The sequence below is a fragment of the Aquarana catesbeiana genome, linkage group LG03 (genome assembly GCF_042186555.1).
Source record: "Aquarana catesbeiana isolate 2022-GZ linkage group LG03, ASM4218655v1, whole genome shotgun sequence".
Lineage (NCBI taxonomy): Eukaryota > Metazoa > Chordata > Amphibia > Anura > Ranidae > Aquarana > Aquarana catesbeiana.
In genome coordinates, this window is record NC_133326.1 from 106,063,806 (window position 1) to 106,084,270 (window position 20,465).

The window sequence follows — 20,465 nt, forward strand, 5'->3', positions numbered from 1 at the left end:
CTTCCGCCCATAGCTGTTAAAGGGTCGTTTTTTTTTTTCGTTTTTTTTTTTATTGCATTTTAGTGTAAATATGAGATCTGAGGTCTTTTTGACCCCAGATCTCATATTTAAGAGGTCCTGTCATGCTTTTTTTCTATTACAAGGGATGTTTACATTCCTTGTAATAGGAATAAAAGTGACACAATTTTATTTTTTTTTAAGCAGTGTAAAAATAAAAGGTAAAATAAATAAGCAAAAAAAAATTTTTTAAACGCGCCCCATCCCGCCGAGCTCACGTGCAGAAGCGACCGCATACATGAGTAGCGCCACATATGAAAACCGTGTTCAAACACATGTGAGGTATCACCAAGATCGGTAGAGTGAGAGCAATAATTCTAGCTCTAGACATCCTCTGTAACGCAAAACATGCAACCTGTAGAATCTTTTTAATTTCGCCTATGGAGATTTTTAAGGGTAAAAGTTTGTCACCATTCCACAAGAGGCATGACATGTTGGGTTCCAATTTACTCGGCGTAACATTATCTTTCACAATATAAAAAAAATTGGGCTAACTTTACTGTTGTCTTATTTTTTAATTCAAAAAAGTGTATTTTTTAAAAAAAAAGTGTGCTTGTAAGACCGCTGCGCAAATACGGTGTGACAGAAAATATTGCAACGACTGCCATTTTATTCTCTAGGGTGTTGTTAGAAAAAAAAATGTATAATGTTTGGGGGTTCTAAATAATTTCCTGGCAAAAAAAAAATGTTTTTAACTTGTAAACAACACATCTAAAAAAAGAATCCCGGTCCTTAAGTGGTTAAAACAAACTTTATGTCAATATATTTTTATTTTAAGAAAAATTAGAGGAACTAATGTCTGATTTCTAATGGACCACTGATACAAATTGTCTGAGATATCAAATACATATAATGTGGAAAATCATACATACCGTTTTTTACCTTCTGTAACACCAGATACTCTTCTGCACATGTGATTGATGACATGTGAACTATCCATACCTGCACAGCAAACATTTGCCAGATGGAGTGTCAAAAACAACAAATAAAATCAAAAAATATATAACTGACCTTGTGTTTATAACAGTAAAACTAGGAAGTTACTTGAATTGAAAAATATAAAAATACAAACATTCTAAGAGGGTAAGAAATATACCAAAAGCCATGAGGTTTTCGTTTCTAACACAATTTCATTCCTAGGGTTCACTGAAACATGACTGACTCCCTTAGATTAATCTATCAGCTTCCTGACTTGGCTATTTATTTATTTTTGGAACATTTCTTTACATTTATTTTCATTTTACTCTTTACCGATATTCCTAATATAATTTTGGATAATTTCAACATTCTCATTGACACTAATAGTTTTGCTGCTAAACTTCTATAAATAACCTTTGCTGTTTGACCTCACACCGCCTCACAATGGTAATCATATGCTTGACCCTGTCTTCACTTTTGCATTGTATGTGACTTTTATAACTCTTTTGCACTTTCCACTAATCTGTATTTTATTTTCAAATCTTCCTTTCATTCTGAACAGTATGTGCCCTCCTCATCTCCCTTTATACCTCTTCTCTCTTTCTCTTCCACCTCTTCTCACCATGTTCTTCTTCACTTTTTCTATAGCAGTGGCCTGGCCATGGACCCAGGATTCCTGCAGCAATGCCAATTCTTGCTATCTTAGCTGACAATTTTGGTAAATGCTGAAAAGGTGTTACTGGATTATGAATTGTCACTGAGGGAAAAACAACACTAACAAGACTTTGGCATAAAAACATGCTCTACAGGAGCTCAGGAAAGATTTCTCATTACAAAGCAATCATATGTTTCATCTCTTATATGTACAGTCACGTAACTCAGAAAGTTTTTAAATGCTTTCAATTCCCTACTCCACTATCTCCCTCCTATTTCCTGCTTCTAAAGACTTTGCCACATATTTTATCATAGAAGTTTAAACATATGAAATTGCTTTATCTGCAACCCAGAATGTCTAATTAAACAATCTCTAAGCTTTCTCTTTACCACTTTCCTAACCACCTAATCCATTAATGTCCTTATCCTTTTTTTCCTTAAAGCAGAACTCCGGGATCGGCAGAAAATCCCCCATTAGTATACCCCCATACACCAAACACTAAACAGTTTGTGGGATTCCGTACTATTGAAGAGAAAATTGAATTTTCAGGAAGTCCTCTCTGGAATTAAAAAAATGCAGCATCTATTCTGCCAAGGAGGAGCTGTTAGAACAGGGATTACATCATACCCTCTCCTCTCTCTCTCTCTCTCTCTCTGCAATATAATCAAACTACATTTACCATGAATCTGTGGGAATTGGAGAGAATGTGGTTGGGTACACTAGGCCTGTACATGTTAAATGTGAACAAGCCCACTTCAACATAAATCATGCCCCTCATTCTGCAGGCAGCCAGCCATGCTACTCATAACACATAGCAGGATAGGTACAGTCGTATGCAAAAGTTTAGGAACCTCTGACAATTTCCATGATTGTCATTTATAAATATTTGGGTGTTTGGATCAGCAATTTCATTTTGATCTATCAAATAACTGAAAGACACAGTAATATTTCAGTAGTGAAATGAGGTTTATTGGATTAACAGAAAATGCGCAATATGCATCAAAACAAAATTAGACAGGTGCATAACTTTGGGCACCCCAATGGAAAAATCACATCAATATTTAGTAGAGCCTCCTTTAGCGGAAATAGCAGCCTATAGACACTTCCTATAGCCTGTAATGAGTGTCTGAATTCTGGATGAATGTATTTTGGACCATTCCTCCTTAAAAAACATTTCCAGTTCAGTTAGGTTTGATGGTTGCCGAGCATGGACAGCCCGCTTCAAATCACCCCACAGATGTTCAATGATATTCAGGTCTGGGGACTGGGATGGTCATTCCAGAATGTTGTACTTGTTCCTCTGCATAAATGCCCAAGTAGATTTTGAGCAGTGTTTTGGGTCGTTGTTGTTGAAATATCCAGTCCCGGAGTAACTTCAACATTGTGACTAATTCCTCAACATTATTCTCAAGAATCTGCTGATATTGAGTGGCATCCATGCAACCCTCAACTTTAACCAGATTCCCAGTACTGGCACTGGCCACACAGCCCCACAGCATGATGGAACCTCCACCAAATTTTACTGTGGGTAGCAAGTGTTTTTCTTGGAATGCTGTGTTCTTTTGCCGCCATGCATAACGCCCCTTGTTATGATCAAATAACTCAATCTTTGTTTCATCAGTCCACAGCACCTTATTTATTTATTTATTTATTTCAGGTACTTATATAGCGCCGTCAATTTACGCAGCGCTTTACATATATATATTATACATTCACATCAGTCCCTATACCCTCAAGGAGCTTACAATCTAAGGTCCCTAACTCACATTCATACCTATACTAGGGCCGATTTAGACAGGATCCAATTAACCTACCAGCATGTCTTTGGAGTGTGGGAGGAAACCGGAGTACCTGGAGGAAACCCACGCAGACACAGGGAGAACATGCAAACTCCAGGCAGGTAGTGTCGTGGTCGGGATTCGAACCAGCGACCCTTCTTACTGCTAGGCGAGAGTGCTACCCACTGCGCCACTGTGCCGCCCACCTTATTCCAAAATGAAGCTGGCTTGTCCAAATGTGCGTTTGAATACCTCAAGCGACTCCGTTTGTGGCGTGTGTGCGGAAAAAGCTTCTTTCACATCACTCTCCCATACAGCTTCTCCCTGTGCAAAGTGCGTTGAATTGTTAAAGGATGCACAGTGACACCATCTGCAGTAAGTTGATGTTGTAGGTCTTTGGAGATGGTCTGTGGGCTGTTTTTGATCGTTCTCACCATCCTTCGCCTTTGCCTCTCCAATATTTTATGTGGCCTGCCAATTCTGGCCTTAACAAGAACTGTGCCTGTGGTCTTCCATTTCCTCACTATGTTCCTCACAGTGGACACTGACAGCTGATATCTCTGCGATAACTTTTTGTAGCCTTCCCCTAAACCATAATGTAGAACAATCTTTGTTTTCAGGTCATTTGAGAGTTGTTTTGAGGCCCCCATATTGCCACTCTTCAGAGGAGAGTCAAAGAGAACAACAACTTGCAATTGGCCACCTTAAATACTTTTTCTCATGATTGGATGCACCTGTCTATGAAGTTCAAGGCTTAATGAGCTCATCAAACCAATTGTGTGTTCCAATTAATCAATGTTAAATAGTTACAGGTATTCAAATCAACAAAATGACAAGGGTGCCCAAATTTATGCACCTGTCTAATTTCGTTTTGATGCATATTGCGCATTTTCTGTTAATCCAATAAACCTCATTTCACTACTGAAATATTACTGTGTCCTTCAGTTATTTGATAGATCAAAATGAAATTGCTGATCCAAACACCGAAATATTTATAAATGACAATCATGGAAATTGTCAGGGGTTCCTAAACTTTTGCATGCGACTGTAGGTTACAGCCTTATAAATGCAAAGCATGTTTGTGCTCTCCCCCTTCAGCCACAGCAGGAGATAAACATATTGCCCTTACTTGTTTTATGTAATCATTACTGAACTGTACACACATGAGAACATCCCTAACCACACCACAGAAAGACAGAGCCGGGCCATGCCTCTTTACATCAGCGTGTGGCACAAGTAAATGTCGGCATGAGAAAAAAACAAAAAAGTGCAGCTCTAACTTACTATTTAATAACAACAATAATGGTGGAACCCTCTATTATATGGAGATATTTGCAGGGATGGTGGAAATCCCTTCAACAGATATTTGGCAGTGGACGGTGTCAGTAAAGCAGTGGACAGCATCCACTGCTTATCAGTGCAGCCTATCAGTGCCCATAAGTTCAGCCTCATCAGTTCCCATAAGTGTAGCCTCATCAGTGCAGCATATCAGTGCAGTCTTATCAGTGCCCATAAGTGCGGCCTCAGTGCCCATCAGTGCAGCATAGCAGTGATGCCTTATCAATGCCCATCAGTGCAGCTTATCAGTGCCCATAAGTTCAGCCTCATCAGTGCAGCATATTAATGCAGTCTTATCAGTGTCCATTAGTGCAGCCTCTTCAGTGCCACCTCAGTGCAGCTTATCAGTGCCCATAAGTTCAGCCTCATCAGTGCCACCACAGTGCAGCATTATCAGTGCCCATAAGTGCAGCTTCATCAGTGCCAAATCAGTGCAGTTTATCAGTGCAGATTATCAGTGCAGCCTCATCAGTGCCGCCTTAGTGCAGCCTTATCAGTGCAGCTTATCAGTGCCCATAAGTGCAGCCTCATGAGTGCCCATCAGTGCCGCCTCATCAGTGCCCATGAGTGCAGCTTATCAGTGACACCTCAGTGCAGTTTATCAGTGCCCATCAGTACAGCATATCAGTGCAGATTATCAGTGCCCATCAGTGCAGCCTCAGTGCAGCATCATCAGTGCCACCTTAGTGCAGCCCCATCAGTGCAGCCTTTCAGTTCCCCCTCAGTGCAGCTTATCAGTGCCCATAAGTGTCGCCTATCTGTGCCTATCAGGGTGGTCTCATTTATGTCCATCAGTGCAGTCTCATCTGTGCCCATTAGTGTGGTCTCATCTGTGCCCACCAGTTCAGCCTGTGCACATCAGTGCCACCTATCTGTGCCCATCAGTGCAATCTCATGTGTGCAAACCAGTGCGGTCTCATATGTGCCCATCAGTGTCGCCTATCTGTGCCCATCAGTGCCGCCTATCTTTGCCCATCAGTATGGTCTCATCTGTGCCCAGTGGCACTTATCTGTGCCCACCAGAGCAGCCTGTGCCCACCAGTGCAGCCTATTTGTGCCCATCAGTGTGATCACATCTGTGCCCACCAGTGCAGCCTATCTGTGCTCATCAGTAATGCCTATCTGTGCCCATCAGTGCGGCCTCATATGTGCCCATCAGTGTGGTCTCATCTGTGTCCACCAGTGCGGTCTCATCTGTGCCCACCAGTGCAGACCCATCTGTGCCCATCAGTGCAGTCTCATCTCTGCCCATTAGTGAGGTCTTATCTGTGCCCACCAGTGCAGCATGTGCCCATTGGTGCCGCCTACCTGTGCCCATCAGTGTCCATATGTGCAGCCCTGCTGGGATCGTTAACAGACATTAGCCGGATGACAGAGCAGAGATCTCTGGCTGTGACAGTTCCTGTATGTGAAACACTGATCACTGCAACGTCCCGCCTCCTGGACCAGCAGATCTGTCACAGCCTGAGATCTTCGCTCTGTCATCAGGCTAATGTCTGTTAATGATCCCCGCTCTGCACTGAGAGATGACGGGTGGGCAGCGGCAGCGCGGGGGGGGGCGGATTGGGGACAGTGCTGGCAGGGAGCAGAGAAGAAAGGAAGAGGAGAGGAAACCACCTCCATGGGCGGTACAGACCGGGGTCTGTGAGACCCCTTCGCCCACTACAGCAAGCAGGAACGTAAGTACAAGTCCATGCTTGCTTTAGAGAACTACTAGTGGGAAGTGCCAAGACTGCTGGCTGAGGTTACAGGAGCAATAGCAGCCAGCGGTCTTGCGAACAGGAAATCACTGCTTTTCTGCAAAATCATCAGGCTGCTACAGAGGAACTACAGAGCTCAGAAGAAGATGGATGGCATAGTTGGTAAAGGTAGGAGATCAGCAACAAGGACAAAAAAGTTTTTTCCCGGAGTTCTGCTTTAACATTTTCTAGAAGCATCCCTTTCCTATTAGATAGTTTTCATTCTTATTCAAACTTACAGTCATAGCATCAATGATCAAATAAATCTGTTTGGACTCTGTAACTTTCCCCTGTTATTTCCACCTCTTCTCTGCCCTTCACATACAAGTTACTCCAAAAAGGTAAGCTATCTCTCTAATATTGCTTAATTTGATGATCTTTGGCCTGAATTCCTCCTAAATCAGTCTGTTTGCAAATATAGTATATACTATGTATAGGTGAAGTCTGATGACAGGAGTCTCTGGGCTTCTAATATGCAGTTCCAGGACAAGGTAATCTAGCTCCCAGGTTGACGATGGCAAATGGCACCCCCACCAAATGTATGAGTATTATACGTCAGCAAAAATACCCTCCTCAAAAAATATTTAAGCACTAATCTGCAGGCTTATCCCCTAAGCATACATTCTCTTTGCAAGCCAAAATTCTCCCTCAACAAAAATTCCTCCTCTTCCAGTACAAATCTCTCATTGTTAGCTGAAATACCCAACCCAGCACAAATCTTTGAACCCCCCCCAGCTCAAATCCTCTCCCTTCCCAAATTCCCCCGTTCTAGCACAAATCCCCCCAATCATACCTAATAGCACAAATTCTCCCCGAAATCATCTTTCCTAACTCAAATCACCCCTCCTAGCGCATCGCCAAAATCAAGTTTTACAAGTGTCCCCACCCCCTATTATGTCCCCAGTGCAATGCTCCCCTCCCTCAAACTTACTTAGATGCAACACGGCAAATACCTGTGAAATGCTGTTCCTCCTAGGCTCCGCCTCATATTGATGTCAGAGTTTAGGAGGAGCCTAGGGGAAGCTGACCTAACAGTTTTGACAGCCAGATGGCAGCGACAGATGTCAACTGCAGCAGGGCTATGGGATCTCCATAGTGCAGTGTTGCCCTCTACCCATATTCTTTGCTGAGAGAATATGGGGCCAGGTAAGCAATCACTTCACAGTGGTAATCCAGCAGTCTTGATCCAGGAGAGCTGCAGTGGCAGGAGGGAGGAGCAGAAGGGGAGCAAGATCACAACCAGCACCTCCTCCTGGCTATCTCCTCTTCTCCAGATCTGGCTTGTCTACTTCAGAGCTAAGATAACAGGAGTAGTGAATTTGCTGTCACTACGTCTGTCAGCTTGTACGTAGGAGCTCTTCACACACACACATCTTACCACTGCACCCAGGACAGCCACCCCTTCTACCCAGCCCTGAATGGGTCTTGGATATTCAAACAGTGAGATCTCCTTGCCACAGTTGCTGATTCCATTATAAGTTTTGAGTATTCCCATTTAGTCTTGTGTTTCAGCCCTACTGTTATATGTTTCACTATAAAAAAAATAATTCAATAGAAACTCAAGTCGGAGATCTGATGAAAAGATTTGACAAGAGATATAGCAAGTGGATAAAGGTTACATTCACATGGGTGGATATTTTGCTGCATTAAGAAGTGGCTAATTCTGTTCACATTTAATCACTCAGATAATCAGTTACATGTAAACAGTAGTGATGCTGGCCATTGATTTGTATGCATGCAGTATTCAGACTCACCATGAAGAATCCACAAATTCATTGCGTGAATGTAGCCTAAGGCCCCTTTCACACAGGCTTTCCAATCAGGTCTGCCTGTCAGTTTTTCAGGCGGACCTGATCGGACGCTCCATTCACTCCTATGGAGCAGCGGATGTCAGTGGTGACCTGTCCGCTGACATCCTCTGCTATCCGATCCTGTCTGTGAAATCCAGATGGATGGTGACCCTATTTTTCATCTGTCTGGAGGATCGGATCGGATGGGCTTGGATAAAAATGGACAGGTGGTCCGTTCTCATCCAATCTCCCCATAGAAGAGAGCAGGACTATGACAGGTCCATCTCGGCACAGTGAGTGGAAACGAACCTGTCCTCCGCCTGCTCAGTGGGGATCAGTGGAGCGATCCCCCGCTGAGCAAAAAGCAGAGTCCTCCGGAGCTGATCACCCGTGTGAAAGGACCCCAACTCTCAAACCAATAATAAAAAGAAGGGAATATCAGTTTTAGGTGGACTGATCCTTCAATAACTTCCTTATCATTTCAAAATAATCTTTATCATCTTTCAAAAAGATTTCTACTGTAGCATACATGTACATATATATTTAATGTTAATTTATATACAAAAATTATGAAAAAATAAATAAAGGTTTGTGAAATCTGGTGTCCTAACTACCACATTAGTCCTTTATTTATTTTAGGATTTCAAACTACAAACTAAAAATATGCAGCCAGAAGTTCCACATTACTACCATGGTAATTCCTATGTTATGCTTCAAATGAAACATAGTGAAGGATAAATTGGATGTTTTTGAGTGGAATGCGTTTGAAGACGGTTTTGACAAAGCACGTATTAAACCACGTGAAACGCGTCAACCTTTTTTTCTCCTGCTAATATGCCTTGTGCCTGTTCTTATTAATGATTTTTTTGAATAAAGAAGTTTTTATGTGCATTAAATGAATGTGCAACCATCCAATCTTCTTTCTTCAAATGTGTAGGCTGTGTTTAATTTAAAGCTTAAACAACAGCAATGTTAAAAAAAAGTTGAGGAAGTATCTGAATTGGAACATTTCTGTGCAAACGCCATGTGTATTAAAACTCCCTGCAGTGGATTCCATATAGTGTAATTAGCCTGGTCATTTCTCCTTTTTACTTCTGGTTGGGCATACACTTTAACTTGTAGTTAGAAACACGTACCAATGTTTACTCTGATGAAGAATGAATTAGAAGGTGGGGGTGATGTCAATGAGCACACTTATGAGAACAGTAATACATTGCATGCATGTTCTATTTTTGTAAAACATGATTGTAGAAATATATCACACCTTTAAACTGCAGCCTTGAAAAACGCAATTCCTTATCGTGATCTCTGAGCAAATAATGAAAATCTTCCCATGTCAGTTCTGTTTTGTTTTCAAATCCTGCTTCTCGGAACATAACTTCTATGACTTGATCAGCTTGATCTTTAGAAATGCATTCATTAGAGATTTCAATGAAAGACCTGGAATAATGAGTATAATTAAAGAGCACAGAATTCATTCATTTGTTTTTCATGATTCTGCTTCTCTGCTTAGCTCCCCAAGCTTTGTGTCCCACAAAATGATTTCCATATGCACATTAGTACCAGACTGCAGGATGTTATATAGCATTAACAGTTTTGGTGCCTGCTAGAGAAATGCTAAAAAAAAAAAAAATTGTAGCTAAAATAAATAAAAAAGCCACCCCAAAGATGGCATTTAACTTAAAGGAGAAGTACAGCCAAAACTTGTTTGGCTGTACTTCTCCTATGGATCACAGGAATGCAGTTCGTTTTGCACTCCTGTGACCTGTTTTCAGCAGACAGCAGGCTAAAGCTGTCGGCTGACGTCACAGAGCCAGTCCAAGTTAGGGCAAGATCGCGACAATGGAGTCGGGATCCTCCCACATGCCTGGAACGGCACCCAGCTCAGCCTCTCAGCGAGCTGCTGAGAGTCTGAAGCAGCCGCCCCTGAAGCTTTTATTTTCTATGAAAATTGGGAGATGCCAATGAAATTTCACCATTTTGGTGAAGTAAATTGAAGTTAATGAGGATGAAAAAAACCTACAGTATAATTTTTTTTTTTTTGGGGGGGGGGGTAAAGAATGCAATGAGCTTTAAATAGCTCTTGGGGGTTATGAAAGCTCCTTTTCAAATATTTTGGATCTGCTTTTGTGCCAAAATGACTGCTTATTAGCCTGTTTATCTTACTTTTTTTTACAGTAAGACTGCATTCACACTTGAGCTGAGCATCTTTGGTCGGCTTTCAGGCTATTTTAGGGCATTTGTATGGGCATTTTTGAAAAAAAAGTCTGAGGCTTGTGCATGTTTTACTAAAGGGAAAGAGGATGGCATGTGCGCTTCTCTGAATTATTTTTTTTTTGGACGGGGGGCATTTTTCAGGCTCTCCCATGGTAGTCTTAAAATACTTCAAGCATGCAGCTTGTTGCTCAAAAGATGCTCATGTACATTATTGAGCTACAATAATGTACATGAGCTTCAAGCTACAAAATGCTCAGGTGTTAATGAAGCCTACATAAAAAAAAGACAGCAAATAAAAAAGTAAGAAAAAAAAGTAACATTACACATTACATTAAAATGCTGTATATAGACAAAACTTCTCTAAATATATCTCTCAAAAGAAAAAACCTTTAACCGCTTGCCGACCAAATAACTTACATATACGACGGCAGAGTGGCCTCCCTGTGCTGGATCACGTACCTATTGATTCATCACAGCACATGTCAATCACTGGGTCCCGGCCAATGATTGACCACCTGCACCCGGTAAACGGCTCTGAGCTTCACCGAACACAGTTCTATGAATGTTAACAACACAGAGCTGTGTCCAGCTGTGTTCAGTGATAGGGGGTCTCGTTGTTTGTTCATTCCCTGCTGTTTGTTCATTCCCCACAATTAGATCCTCAGTAAAAGCAGCACACAGTACACACATAAACACTTGTTAGGCACACATTTAGCCATTTGATTGCCTTAGATGTTAACACCTTCCTTTCCAGTGTCATTAGTACAGTGTCAGTGCATATTATTAGCACTGATCACTGTGATAATGTCACTGGTGATGTCAGTGGCAGTTAGTCAGTTACCCCCAGCATCATTTAGTGCTGTTAGTGTAAGATTGCCCCATTATAAGTCCTGATCGCCGCCATTACTAGTATAAAAAATATATAAATAAAAATGACGGTATATATCCCATAGTTTGTAGACACTTTAAATTTCACACAAACCAATCAATATACACTCATTGAGATTTTCAGTTTACCAAAGACATGTAGCAGTATACATTTTGGCCAACATTTATTAAAACATTTGATTTTTTATGGGATATGTTTTATAGCAAAGTAAAAAATATTGCTTATTTTTCAAAATTGTCTATTTTTTTTCCGTTTATATAATAATAATAAAAAAAAAAAAAAAACAGAGGTGATCAAATACCACCAAAAGAAAGCTCTATTTGTGTGAAAAAAAATGATATACATTTTGTTTGGGTACAGCATTGCATGACCGTGCAATTGCCAGTTGAAGTAGCGCAGTGCCACATAACAAAAAATGGCCTGGTCACAAAGGAGGTAAAATCTTCCAGAAAGCAAGTGGTTAAATTTGTCTTTCTGGAAAAGTAGTTCCATGAGTGCAAATAAGTTTCTGTTTTTGCAAAATTTTGCTGACAGTGAAATTAGTTTAGCTTGAAATCACTTTGCTTTTCTCTAGTCAAATTATTTTACAGACACAAAAACACACACAGACAGTGACACATATATAATTACTTTAGCATTGTGGAAAACTCATCCTTTGAAAGAAAGCCATTTCCATCAATGTCATACATAGTGAACATCAGTTTGGATTTCTGTTCAGGTGATCCTGGAATAAATAAATGAAATACAAAAAGTTACTATATCAAAACAAACTGGAGATAAAAAGTTTTTTCTTAGATGAAAAAAGTGAGATCTTTTTTTTTTTTGCAGATTAGAAAGTTAGAAATCCAATCTCCTAATCTGCTCAAATAGTATTGTAGTCATTGGATTAGCATTTAAGAAAGTATTTGGCAACTGTAAAGCCTAATCTTTCACTACAGTTTTCCTTTACATGAAAAAATAGATTATATATAAAAAACATATATATATATATATATATACACACAGTGGGGACGGAAAGTATTCAGACCCCCTTAACTTCCCTGGCGGTATGATTATTTCGGATTTTAGGTGCTGAAAGCGGTACAATTATTTTGCATGGAAATTTGGCGTTTTATATTGTAGGCCTGTAATTCTTAACAATAACACACTTAAATCTGTCCAAACAAGAGTCTAGTAGATATCCTGGGTATGATGAAGTTTGAAACACAAAAACATAAATTATAATATAATAAATAAATATAAATATTTTAAAAAAATAATAATATAATAATAATAAAATAAATTTCCCCACGATTCACTATCGCTCAATTCTGCAAGTGTTCTAATTAACTACCGCTGTTTTCTAGCTGATCTAAAGCCACTTTTGATGTAAAGGGACACTTTTTGGTTGCTATGGACAATCTCCAGTTTCCAGGTAGAAAGAACAGTATATATCATATAAAACTGCATGCAGGGCATGGGCCAAAGCACTGGGGACAAAAGGGATGTGAAATAATTTCATACAGTACTGTAATCTGTAAGATTACAGTACTGTATGTGTTATGGTTTTTAAATTTTTTTGAATTTGCCGCCAGGCTCCGCCCCCGTGCTTTGTGCCGCTCGCAGGGAACGGAGCCCGGCATGGAGAGGCTTCGGAGGAGACAGAGCCTGCAGACACAGCGGGGGACATCGCAGGATCCTGGGGACAAGGTAAGTAACGCCACACCAGGATCCTGCAATGTAATCCCGAGTGTGGCTCGGGGTTACCGCTAATGGGACTGAAATTTAACCCCGAGTCACACTCGGGATTACCGTCAGGGAGGCTACATTTTTCACTCTTTGTAATATTGCAGCCATTTGCTAAAATCATTTAAGTTAATTTTTTTTCCTCATTAATGTACACACAGCACCCCTTTATTGACAGAAAAACACAGAATTGTTGACATTTTTGCAGATTTATTAAAAAAGAAAATCTGAAATATCACATGGTCCTAAGTATTCAGACCCTTTGCTCAGTATTTAGTAGAAGCACCCTTTTGATTTAATACAGCCATGAGTCTTTTTGGGAAAGATGCAACAAGTTTTTCACACCTGGATTTGGGGATCCTCTGCCATTCCTCCTTGCAGATCCTCTCCAGTTCTGTCAGGTTGGATGGTAAATGTTGGTGGACAGCCATTTTTAGGTCTCTCCAGAGATGCTCAATTGGGTTTAAGTCAGGGCTCTGGCTGGGCCATTCAAGAACAGTCATGGAGTTGTTGTGAAGCCACTCCTTCGTTATTTTAGCTGTGTGCTTAGGGTCATTGTCTTGTTGGAAGGTAAACCTTTGGCCCAGTCTGAGGTCCTGAGCACTCTGGAGAAGGTTTTCGTCCAGGATATCCCTGTACTTGGTCGCATTCATCTTTCCCTCGATTGCAAACAGTTGTCCTGTACCTACAGCTGAAAAACACCCCCACAGCATGATGCTGCCATCACCATGCTTCACTGTTGGAACTGTATTGGACAGGTGATGAGCAGTGCCTGGTGTTCTCCACACATACCGCTTAGAATTAAGGCCAAAAAGTTCTATCTTGGTCTCATCAGACCAAAGAATCTTATTTCCCACCATCTTGGAGTCCTTCAGGTGTTTTTTAGCTAACTCCATGTGGGCTTTCATGTGTCTTGCACTGAGGAGAGGCTTCCGTCAGGCCACTCTGCCATAAAGCCTACTTTCTCCCATCTCCTGACTGCATCTCTGGAGCTCAGCCACAGTGATCTTTGGGTTCTTCTTTACCTCTCTCACTAAGACTCTTCTCCCCAGATAGCTCAGTTTGGCAAGGACGGCCAGCTCTAGGAAGGGTTCTGGTCATCCCAAACGTCTTCCATTTAAGGATTATGGAGGCCACTGTGCTCTTAGGAACCTTAAGTGCAGCAGAATTTTTTTGTAACCTTGGCCAGATCTGTGCCTTGCCACAATTCTGTCTCTGAGCTCTTCAGGCAGTTCCTTTGACCTCATGATTCTCATTTGCTCTGACATGCACTGTGAGCTATAAGGTCTTATATAGACAGGTGTGTGGCTTTCCTTATCAAGTCCAAACAGTATAATCAAACACAGCTGGACACAAATTAAGGTGTAGAACCATCTCAAGGATGATCAGAAGAAATAGACAGCACCTGAGTTAAATATATGAGTGTCACAGCAAAGGGTCTAAATACTTAGGACCATGTGATATTTCAGTTTTTCTTTTTTAATAAATCTGCAAAAATGTCAACAATTCTGTGTTTTTCTGTCAATATGGGGTGCTGTGTTTACATTAATGAGGAAAAAAAAATGAACTTAAATGATTTTAGTAAATGGCTGCAATATAACAAAGAGTGAAAAATTTAAGGGGGTCTGAATACTTTCCATCCCCACTGTATATATATATAGATTGTACAGACATCATGATTGGCCTCAACTATTTTTATTATATCGTTGCTTGCATACAATTACCTTTTCCTAGTTCAAATGCAACAAAGTTGGACAACATGTTTAGCAAGTTTAATTGCAGGTATCTTGAAAGCACATGTTAACATTAGTTTATTATTCAAAGGGAGTAAACCTTGCAAGTTAATTTGTTTTTATAGCTTTAATAAATGCTCTCTTGTCATTTACTATACCTAAAATCACATTTGTTTTTTGGATATCATTTATTCAGAGTGTTCTCTAGTCAACCAATGGCTTTCACTTTGTAGTATTTGGTTTCAAAGAGTTTTGCTGAATTTTTCAGCAAGAAAAAAAAAAATCTGTATAAACATTTGTGTATGGAGCATATAAATCAACACGACAGAGCTAAGTGCTCGAGGAGGAACAGACCAAAAACATAGTAGTGGATACTAAATTAAGCAATACACAAGCCTATGTATTATATCAAAGGCCTATCTGTGTCTTATCATAAACAAATGAAGCAATGTAACAATTATACACAGAAAAATAACAAATTTCCACATGTAGAATAAACCTTTGGTGCCACTATGTAGTATTTAAGAAACAAAACAACATTTGTTTATGTAACTCCAATTAAGGAGCAAGAGACAAAAACAAAAGTACAAACCTGCGCTGGGTCTTGTGCACTGGGGACTGGTTAAAGGGCATAACCACAGGTCATGGGACCCCTCCCTTATCAAAATGTTGATAACTACAATGACAGGTAGTCAGAGAGCTGACAATACACTAACAGGGACCAGTGTTGTGAATAAAAGATAACCGAGGAAGAGGGGAAACATCTGCTGGCATATAACTTGCATCCTTAAAGTAGTGCTGAATTTTCTTTTTTTCATTCTGGATAGAGTAAGGGGGGGGGGGGGGTTATAACCCAGTCAGTTTTTTTTTTCTTTTACAGCTGTGTCTTATTGAGGAGATGTCCCTTCACTTCCTGTCACATAGCCAAAACAGGAAGGGAGAGGAAATCCCTTAGAAGCGAGAAAATCCCTGGTTATTCCCAGGGTCACCAGAACTAGCGTCACTATTGCAAAATTCCCCCTCTAATCTAGTTCTGGTGACATGCCAAAATTTGGTATTCTCTTTCAAATCCACTCTTATTGATACATACATATAGCAGTATAAAACCTGACAGAGGTTGTAATCTCTCTCTACTCTATCCAAAACTTTAAAAAGTTTTGCCTTTAGTTATATTTTTAATTTTCCAAATAACTCACCTATCTTCAGTAGCTACCTGTTCGTTTTCTAGTACCAATTGACTTTTTTAGAAGTCTAAGATCTCAGGGACTGGATATAAATTCTAAACCCTTATACCTCTTTAAATATTGGCTTTTTTGCAGGACTACAGACCACTGTCCGATCAGTTTTTAGCTGAAAAGACACACTGGGATTTTTACAGTCTCAGGAAGACTTTGTTAGGCCAGCCATACACAGTTTGAATCTCGGCCGGTTCCTAATTCGAACCGTTAATAGGCAGACTGAATGTACCAAGTTGATCAATCTATGAACTTGGTTACAACCAGCCTGCTGGATTCTCTTACAATTATTGCTAGCAGCTGCTATAGCTGCTAGCGTTAATCACTGTCTTCTCCTGGCTCGGACAGCTTCCCCCGCCCACTCCTGCTGGGAGCAGACAATTGCTCAGCAGGAGGGATTCCCCTGTCAGCACTGTCTGTGTTGATGGGGGAATTATGCAAAATGTCTTTCCTGCAACCCGCGGTTGCAGGAAATCAATTTTGCACCGTGTATGGCCTGCCTTAACCATATAGGGTTTCAAAGTACTGGCTGAATCAACTGCAGAGACACTGAGGGTAATAAATCAACTCCCAAATGGTCAGAAGGACCATGCTGCTTGTTGAATGCGAGAAAGCAAAGGAGATCTTTCACCAGTAAACTCCTCTTGTTCATCTAACATCAGCTCATTTAGACTGGAGCTAATACATCTCCTTGTAACATCCTAACTCCCAAGTTAGAGATGACTGTTCACTGGACTCCAAGCCAAGTGAAGCCAATAACAATGTCATGCTGTGTGCTACTATCTATAAATAGGGCATAAATAAAATATACAATTTATCTGAACTGTAGATTTTTTTTCAGTCATAATGGTTCCTAATTAAAAACCAAATGCAATGAAAAACATGTTCAAAAACACATATATATATGATTATATATAATATATTGTATAATTGTATTTCCTCGTTACACAAGAACTGCTATACCTTTCTGCCTGTATGCCAATTGTCAAAATCAGTGACAGAAATGTACCTTTCATTAAAATAATGAGTATATTTAAGAACTCCCTGAATGATAGATATCCATTCCCATCTTCATCCGCAAGAGAGAACATGGAATCCACAAATGTAGAGTGAGGCTTGAGTCCCAAAGATTCTGCAAACTCCGTCCTGCTTAGTTCACATTTGAGAGCCTCTCTCACTTTTAGGGAGCTTTCAGCTATGAGATTTTCAATGCCTGACTGATCAATGTCAAGAACCTGCAGAATAAACAGATTGTATCATGACACAAGAGGAAAAAAAAACACAAGATCTGTATGTTCAATTTTAAAGAGAAACAGTCTTTATTGGTCTTACGTAAGGGTTGGATATGCTTCGTTATTACATAATTAAATGTGTTCAAACCCTTGATTTAGCATAGCTCACTTCACTTGTGGACAACTCTGAGGTACTCTCAGTTAATGTCTTGTCAGGTTTTTAATCTCATGCTGATAACACTGTCACCCAGAGAATGCATAACATATCGAAAAACGGAGTCCCATAGACGATTGCATCATACATGATATTTTTCCCTCTCTTTCTCTCTTATAGTACTTCACTGGAGTACTAAGTACAACAGAGAAGACTTCCACTTGGCAATCAAATTTAAATAAGTATTGCAATGCAAATGCAAATCGAAAGGACATAAGAGTCAATGTAATTGTCACATGGCAAGTGAGTAAATGAATGACCGCCCACTAGGTGTTTGCAACACTGCAAAACATATCCTGAATTAGAATGTCTTCCAGTGCCATTTTGTCCAACTGGGTCTCACCAAAAGTGATGTTCTAGCTACCAGTGTGTGGAGTACTCACTAGCAGGTCTTCTGTGTAAAAATTGAATTTATCCAAAAGTGTTTAATCTCTATTGGAGTTGTGGTTGAATGTCTATTAGTGACATGTCACTTCCTTTTTTTGAGAATGTCTGCGACCATTCAGTGAATGTATTCATTTTGCGCATTTGTCACAAACATTATGAAGAATTGCACTAAAATGAACACGCTGGTCTGTTGCATAATTAAGAAGTGGTGTGAACCACTTTGTAAACAGACACGGTAGTCAGAAAATGACTACTTCAATACTTTCCTGAGATCTAGGTTAGGCAATTTGCGACAAGTTGGCAAAACTGCCACACTTTTGCACAATCCAGTAGCACAATGGGTACAAAATGACAAAATACATTTATTACATGTGTGACATTATGATTAATCTAAAATTCTGAAACAAACCTCTGAACACTGCTATACACCCTTAAACATTTCTTAGCAAACTTTGCATAAAAACAGGGTTTTTTGGTTCACATTGCAATACGTGTTTAAGCTGTCCAACTGCATCAAAATAATCCTTGTCTGGCCAATCCCTACACTACTCTGCAAAATGTAAAATACTTACTTGCTTATAGCATACTTCAGTGGATATAGTGCCACTATAGGGCATATAGATACAGCTGAAGAGAGCTACCATGGACAATATACAGTATAGGTATAAGCTATTTGGATTTTAACACAGAAATCTGTTATTTCTTCTGCAATATATGGACTAAAAATCTCTGTTTTTATGCCCAGTTTGCTAAGAAATATTTAGGGGTGTATAGCAGTGTGAAGAGGGTTGACTAAGATCCCACCCATTTAGCACCTGATGACATATATACGTTTAAGCTTTTTGAATTTGAGCAGAGGCATATCTTATTTCTAGTATAAATCTGCTAAATTTTGATCATGACATAGGAAACGGTGGGGGTTATTTACTAAGGGAAAATCCACTTTGCACTGCAAGTGCACTTGAAAGTGCACTTGGAAGTGCAGTCACTGTAGATCCGAGGGGGACATGCAAGGAAAATAACAAACAGCATTTTAGCTTGCACATGATTGCATAATAAAATCAGCAGAGCTTCCCCTCATTTCAGATCTACCCCTTAGATTTAGAGCCACTGCACTTCCAAGTGCACTTTCAGTGCAAAGTGGATTTGCCTTTCGTAAATAACCCCAAGTGGCACATAAACGGACACAACATCTGCCACTTTTTGATAAATGTCCCCAAAAGTGATTTATGCCACTTAGATAAGACACCGTAAATTGTTTTGTGATGTTTGCTTGATTAGCATATTTCCATTTCAATTTCCACCTATCTCTATGACAATAAAAGCATTTTCATATCAATACAGATCTATTTTATTTCAAAATTTTGCTAATCACATACAATTGAATATCATATACGTGCATGTCTATTAGAGGTAGGTCGTCAGCTTGGCTAATGTATACATTACTTGAGAAAAGGAGTGTCTGAAGAAGGTTTCCAGGATCTGACTTCTTTGTTTTTTAGTAACAGCTTCCTTTAGCAGACTATCCTCGTCCATTTTTTGTTCAATAAGTGTAAATCCATTTTCTTGCAGTTGATTGATAAAACCAATGCATTCTTCCTCGCTGTAGAAGTACAGGACCTATACCAAAATAAGCAACCAGATTATTTCTTTCCTATTTCTAATGTAGCATGGGAGAATGAAAGCAAGAATCAGATTTGTCACTACAGCCACAAAACCTGTTCTTTATCACATTTCTGCCATGCTTTGAATGTTCATACACTGTTATTTTATTATCGATTAGAGTTTAAACAACATAGCTTATTGCTAATTTGATATGATCTATGTCAGAAAACAGAAGCTAATAGAAGAAATTAATAAAGGAATAGAGCATGTTAAGTTTGTAAAGCGTTTGTTCACTTAGCTTAAAGTGGTTCTAAGATAAACAGTTTTTTACCATAACACATTCTCTGCATTAAGGTAAAAAAACGTTTTACCACTTGTTGTGCCTGTTCGGATGCATTTTTTCTCTCCCCTCTTCTTAATCTCACAGGAGACTCGGGCAGCAGTGGGAGAAGGGAGGAGAGGAATATACGTAGTAACCACTACAATCACATACACCCCCCTACCTGCCCAGGCCAATTTCCAGCTTTCAGTGCTATTACATTTTAAATGACAATTGTTCGGTCATGCTACACTGTGCCCATATGAAATTTTTATCTTTTTTTCACACAAATAGAGTTTTCTTTTGGTGGTATTTAATCACCTCTGGGTTTTTTATTTTTTGCTAAACAAACAAAAAAAGACTGTAAATAAAAAAAAAAAACGTTTTTATAGTTTGTTATAAAATTTTCCAAACAGGTAAATTTTCTCCTTCATTCATGTGTGCTGATGAGGCTGCACTGATGGGCACTGATAGACACTGGTAGGTGGCACTGATAGGTAGCACTGATGATGAAGCCCTGATGGCAGTACTGATGGGCACTGATAGATGGCACTGGTGGGGACTGATTAGCAAGACTGATGGGCACTGTTAGGTGGCACTGGTGGGCACTAATTAGCAGCACTGGTGGTCACTG

At 39.9% G+C, this 20,465-nt stretch overlaps 1 protein-coding gene across 4 annotated transcripts in view; it reads right to left on the reverse strand.

Moving 5' to 3' along the window:
* LOC141131526 (dual oxidase 1-like) overlaps positions 1-20,465 on the reverse strand; it is a 212,757-nt gene that overhangs the window by 61,944 nt on the left and 130,348 nt on the right. For all 4 annotated transcript variants that reach the window (XM_073618895.1, XM_073618894.1, XM_073618896.1 and 1 more), the window contains 5 exons: positions 19,354-19,527; positions 17,084-17,309; positions 12,012-12,105; positions 9,540-9,715; positions 930-999 (listed from right to left, as the gene is read on the reverse strand). In XM_073618895.1, the coding sequence (XP_073474996.1) occupies positions 930-999; positions 9,540-9,715; positions 12,012-12,105; positions 17,084-17,309; positions 19,354-19,527 (740 nt within the window). The remainder of the gene's footprint in view (positions 1-929; positions 1,000-9,539; positions 9,716-12,011; positions 12,106-17,083; positions 17,310-19,353; positions 19,528-20,465) is intronic.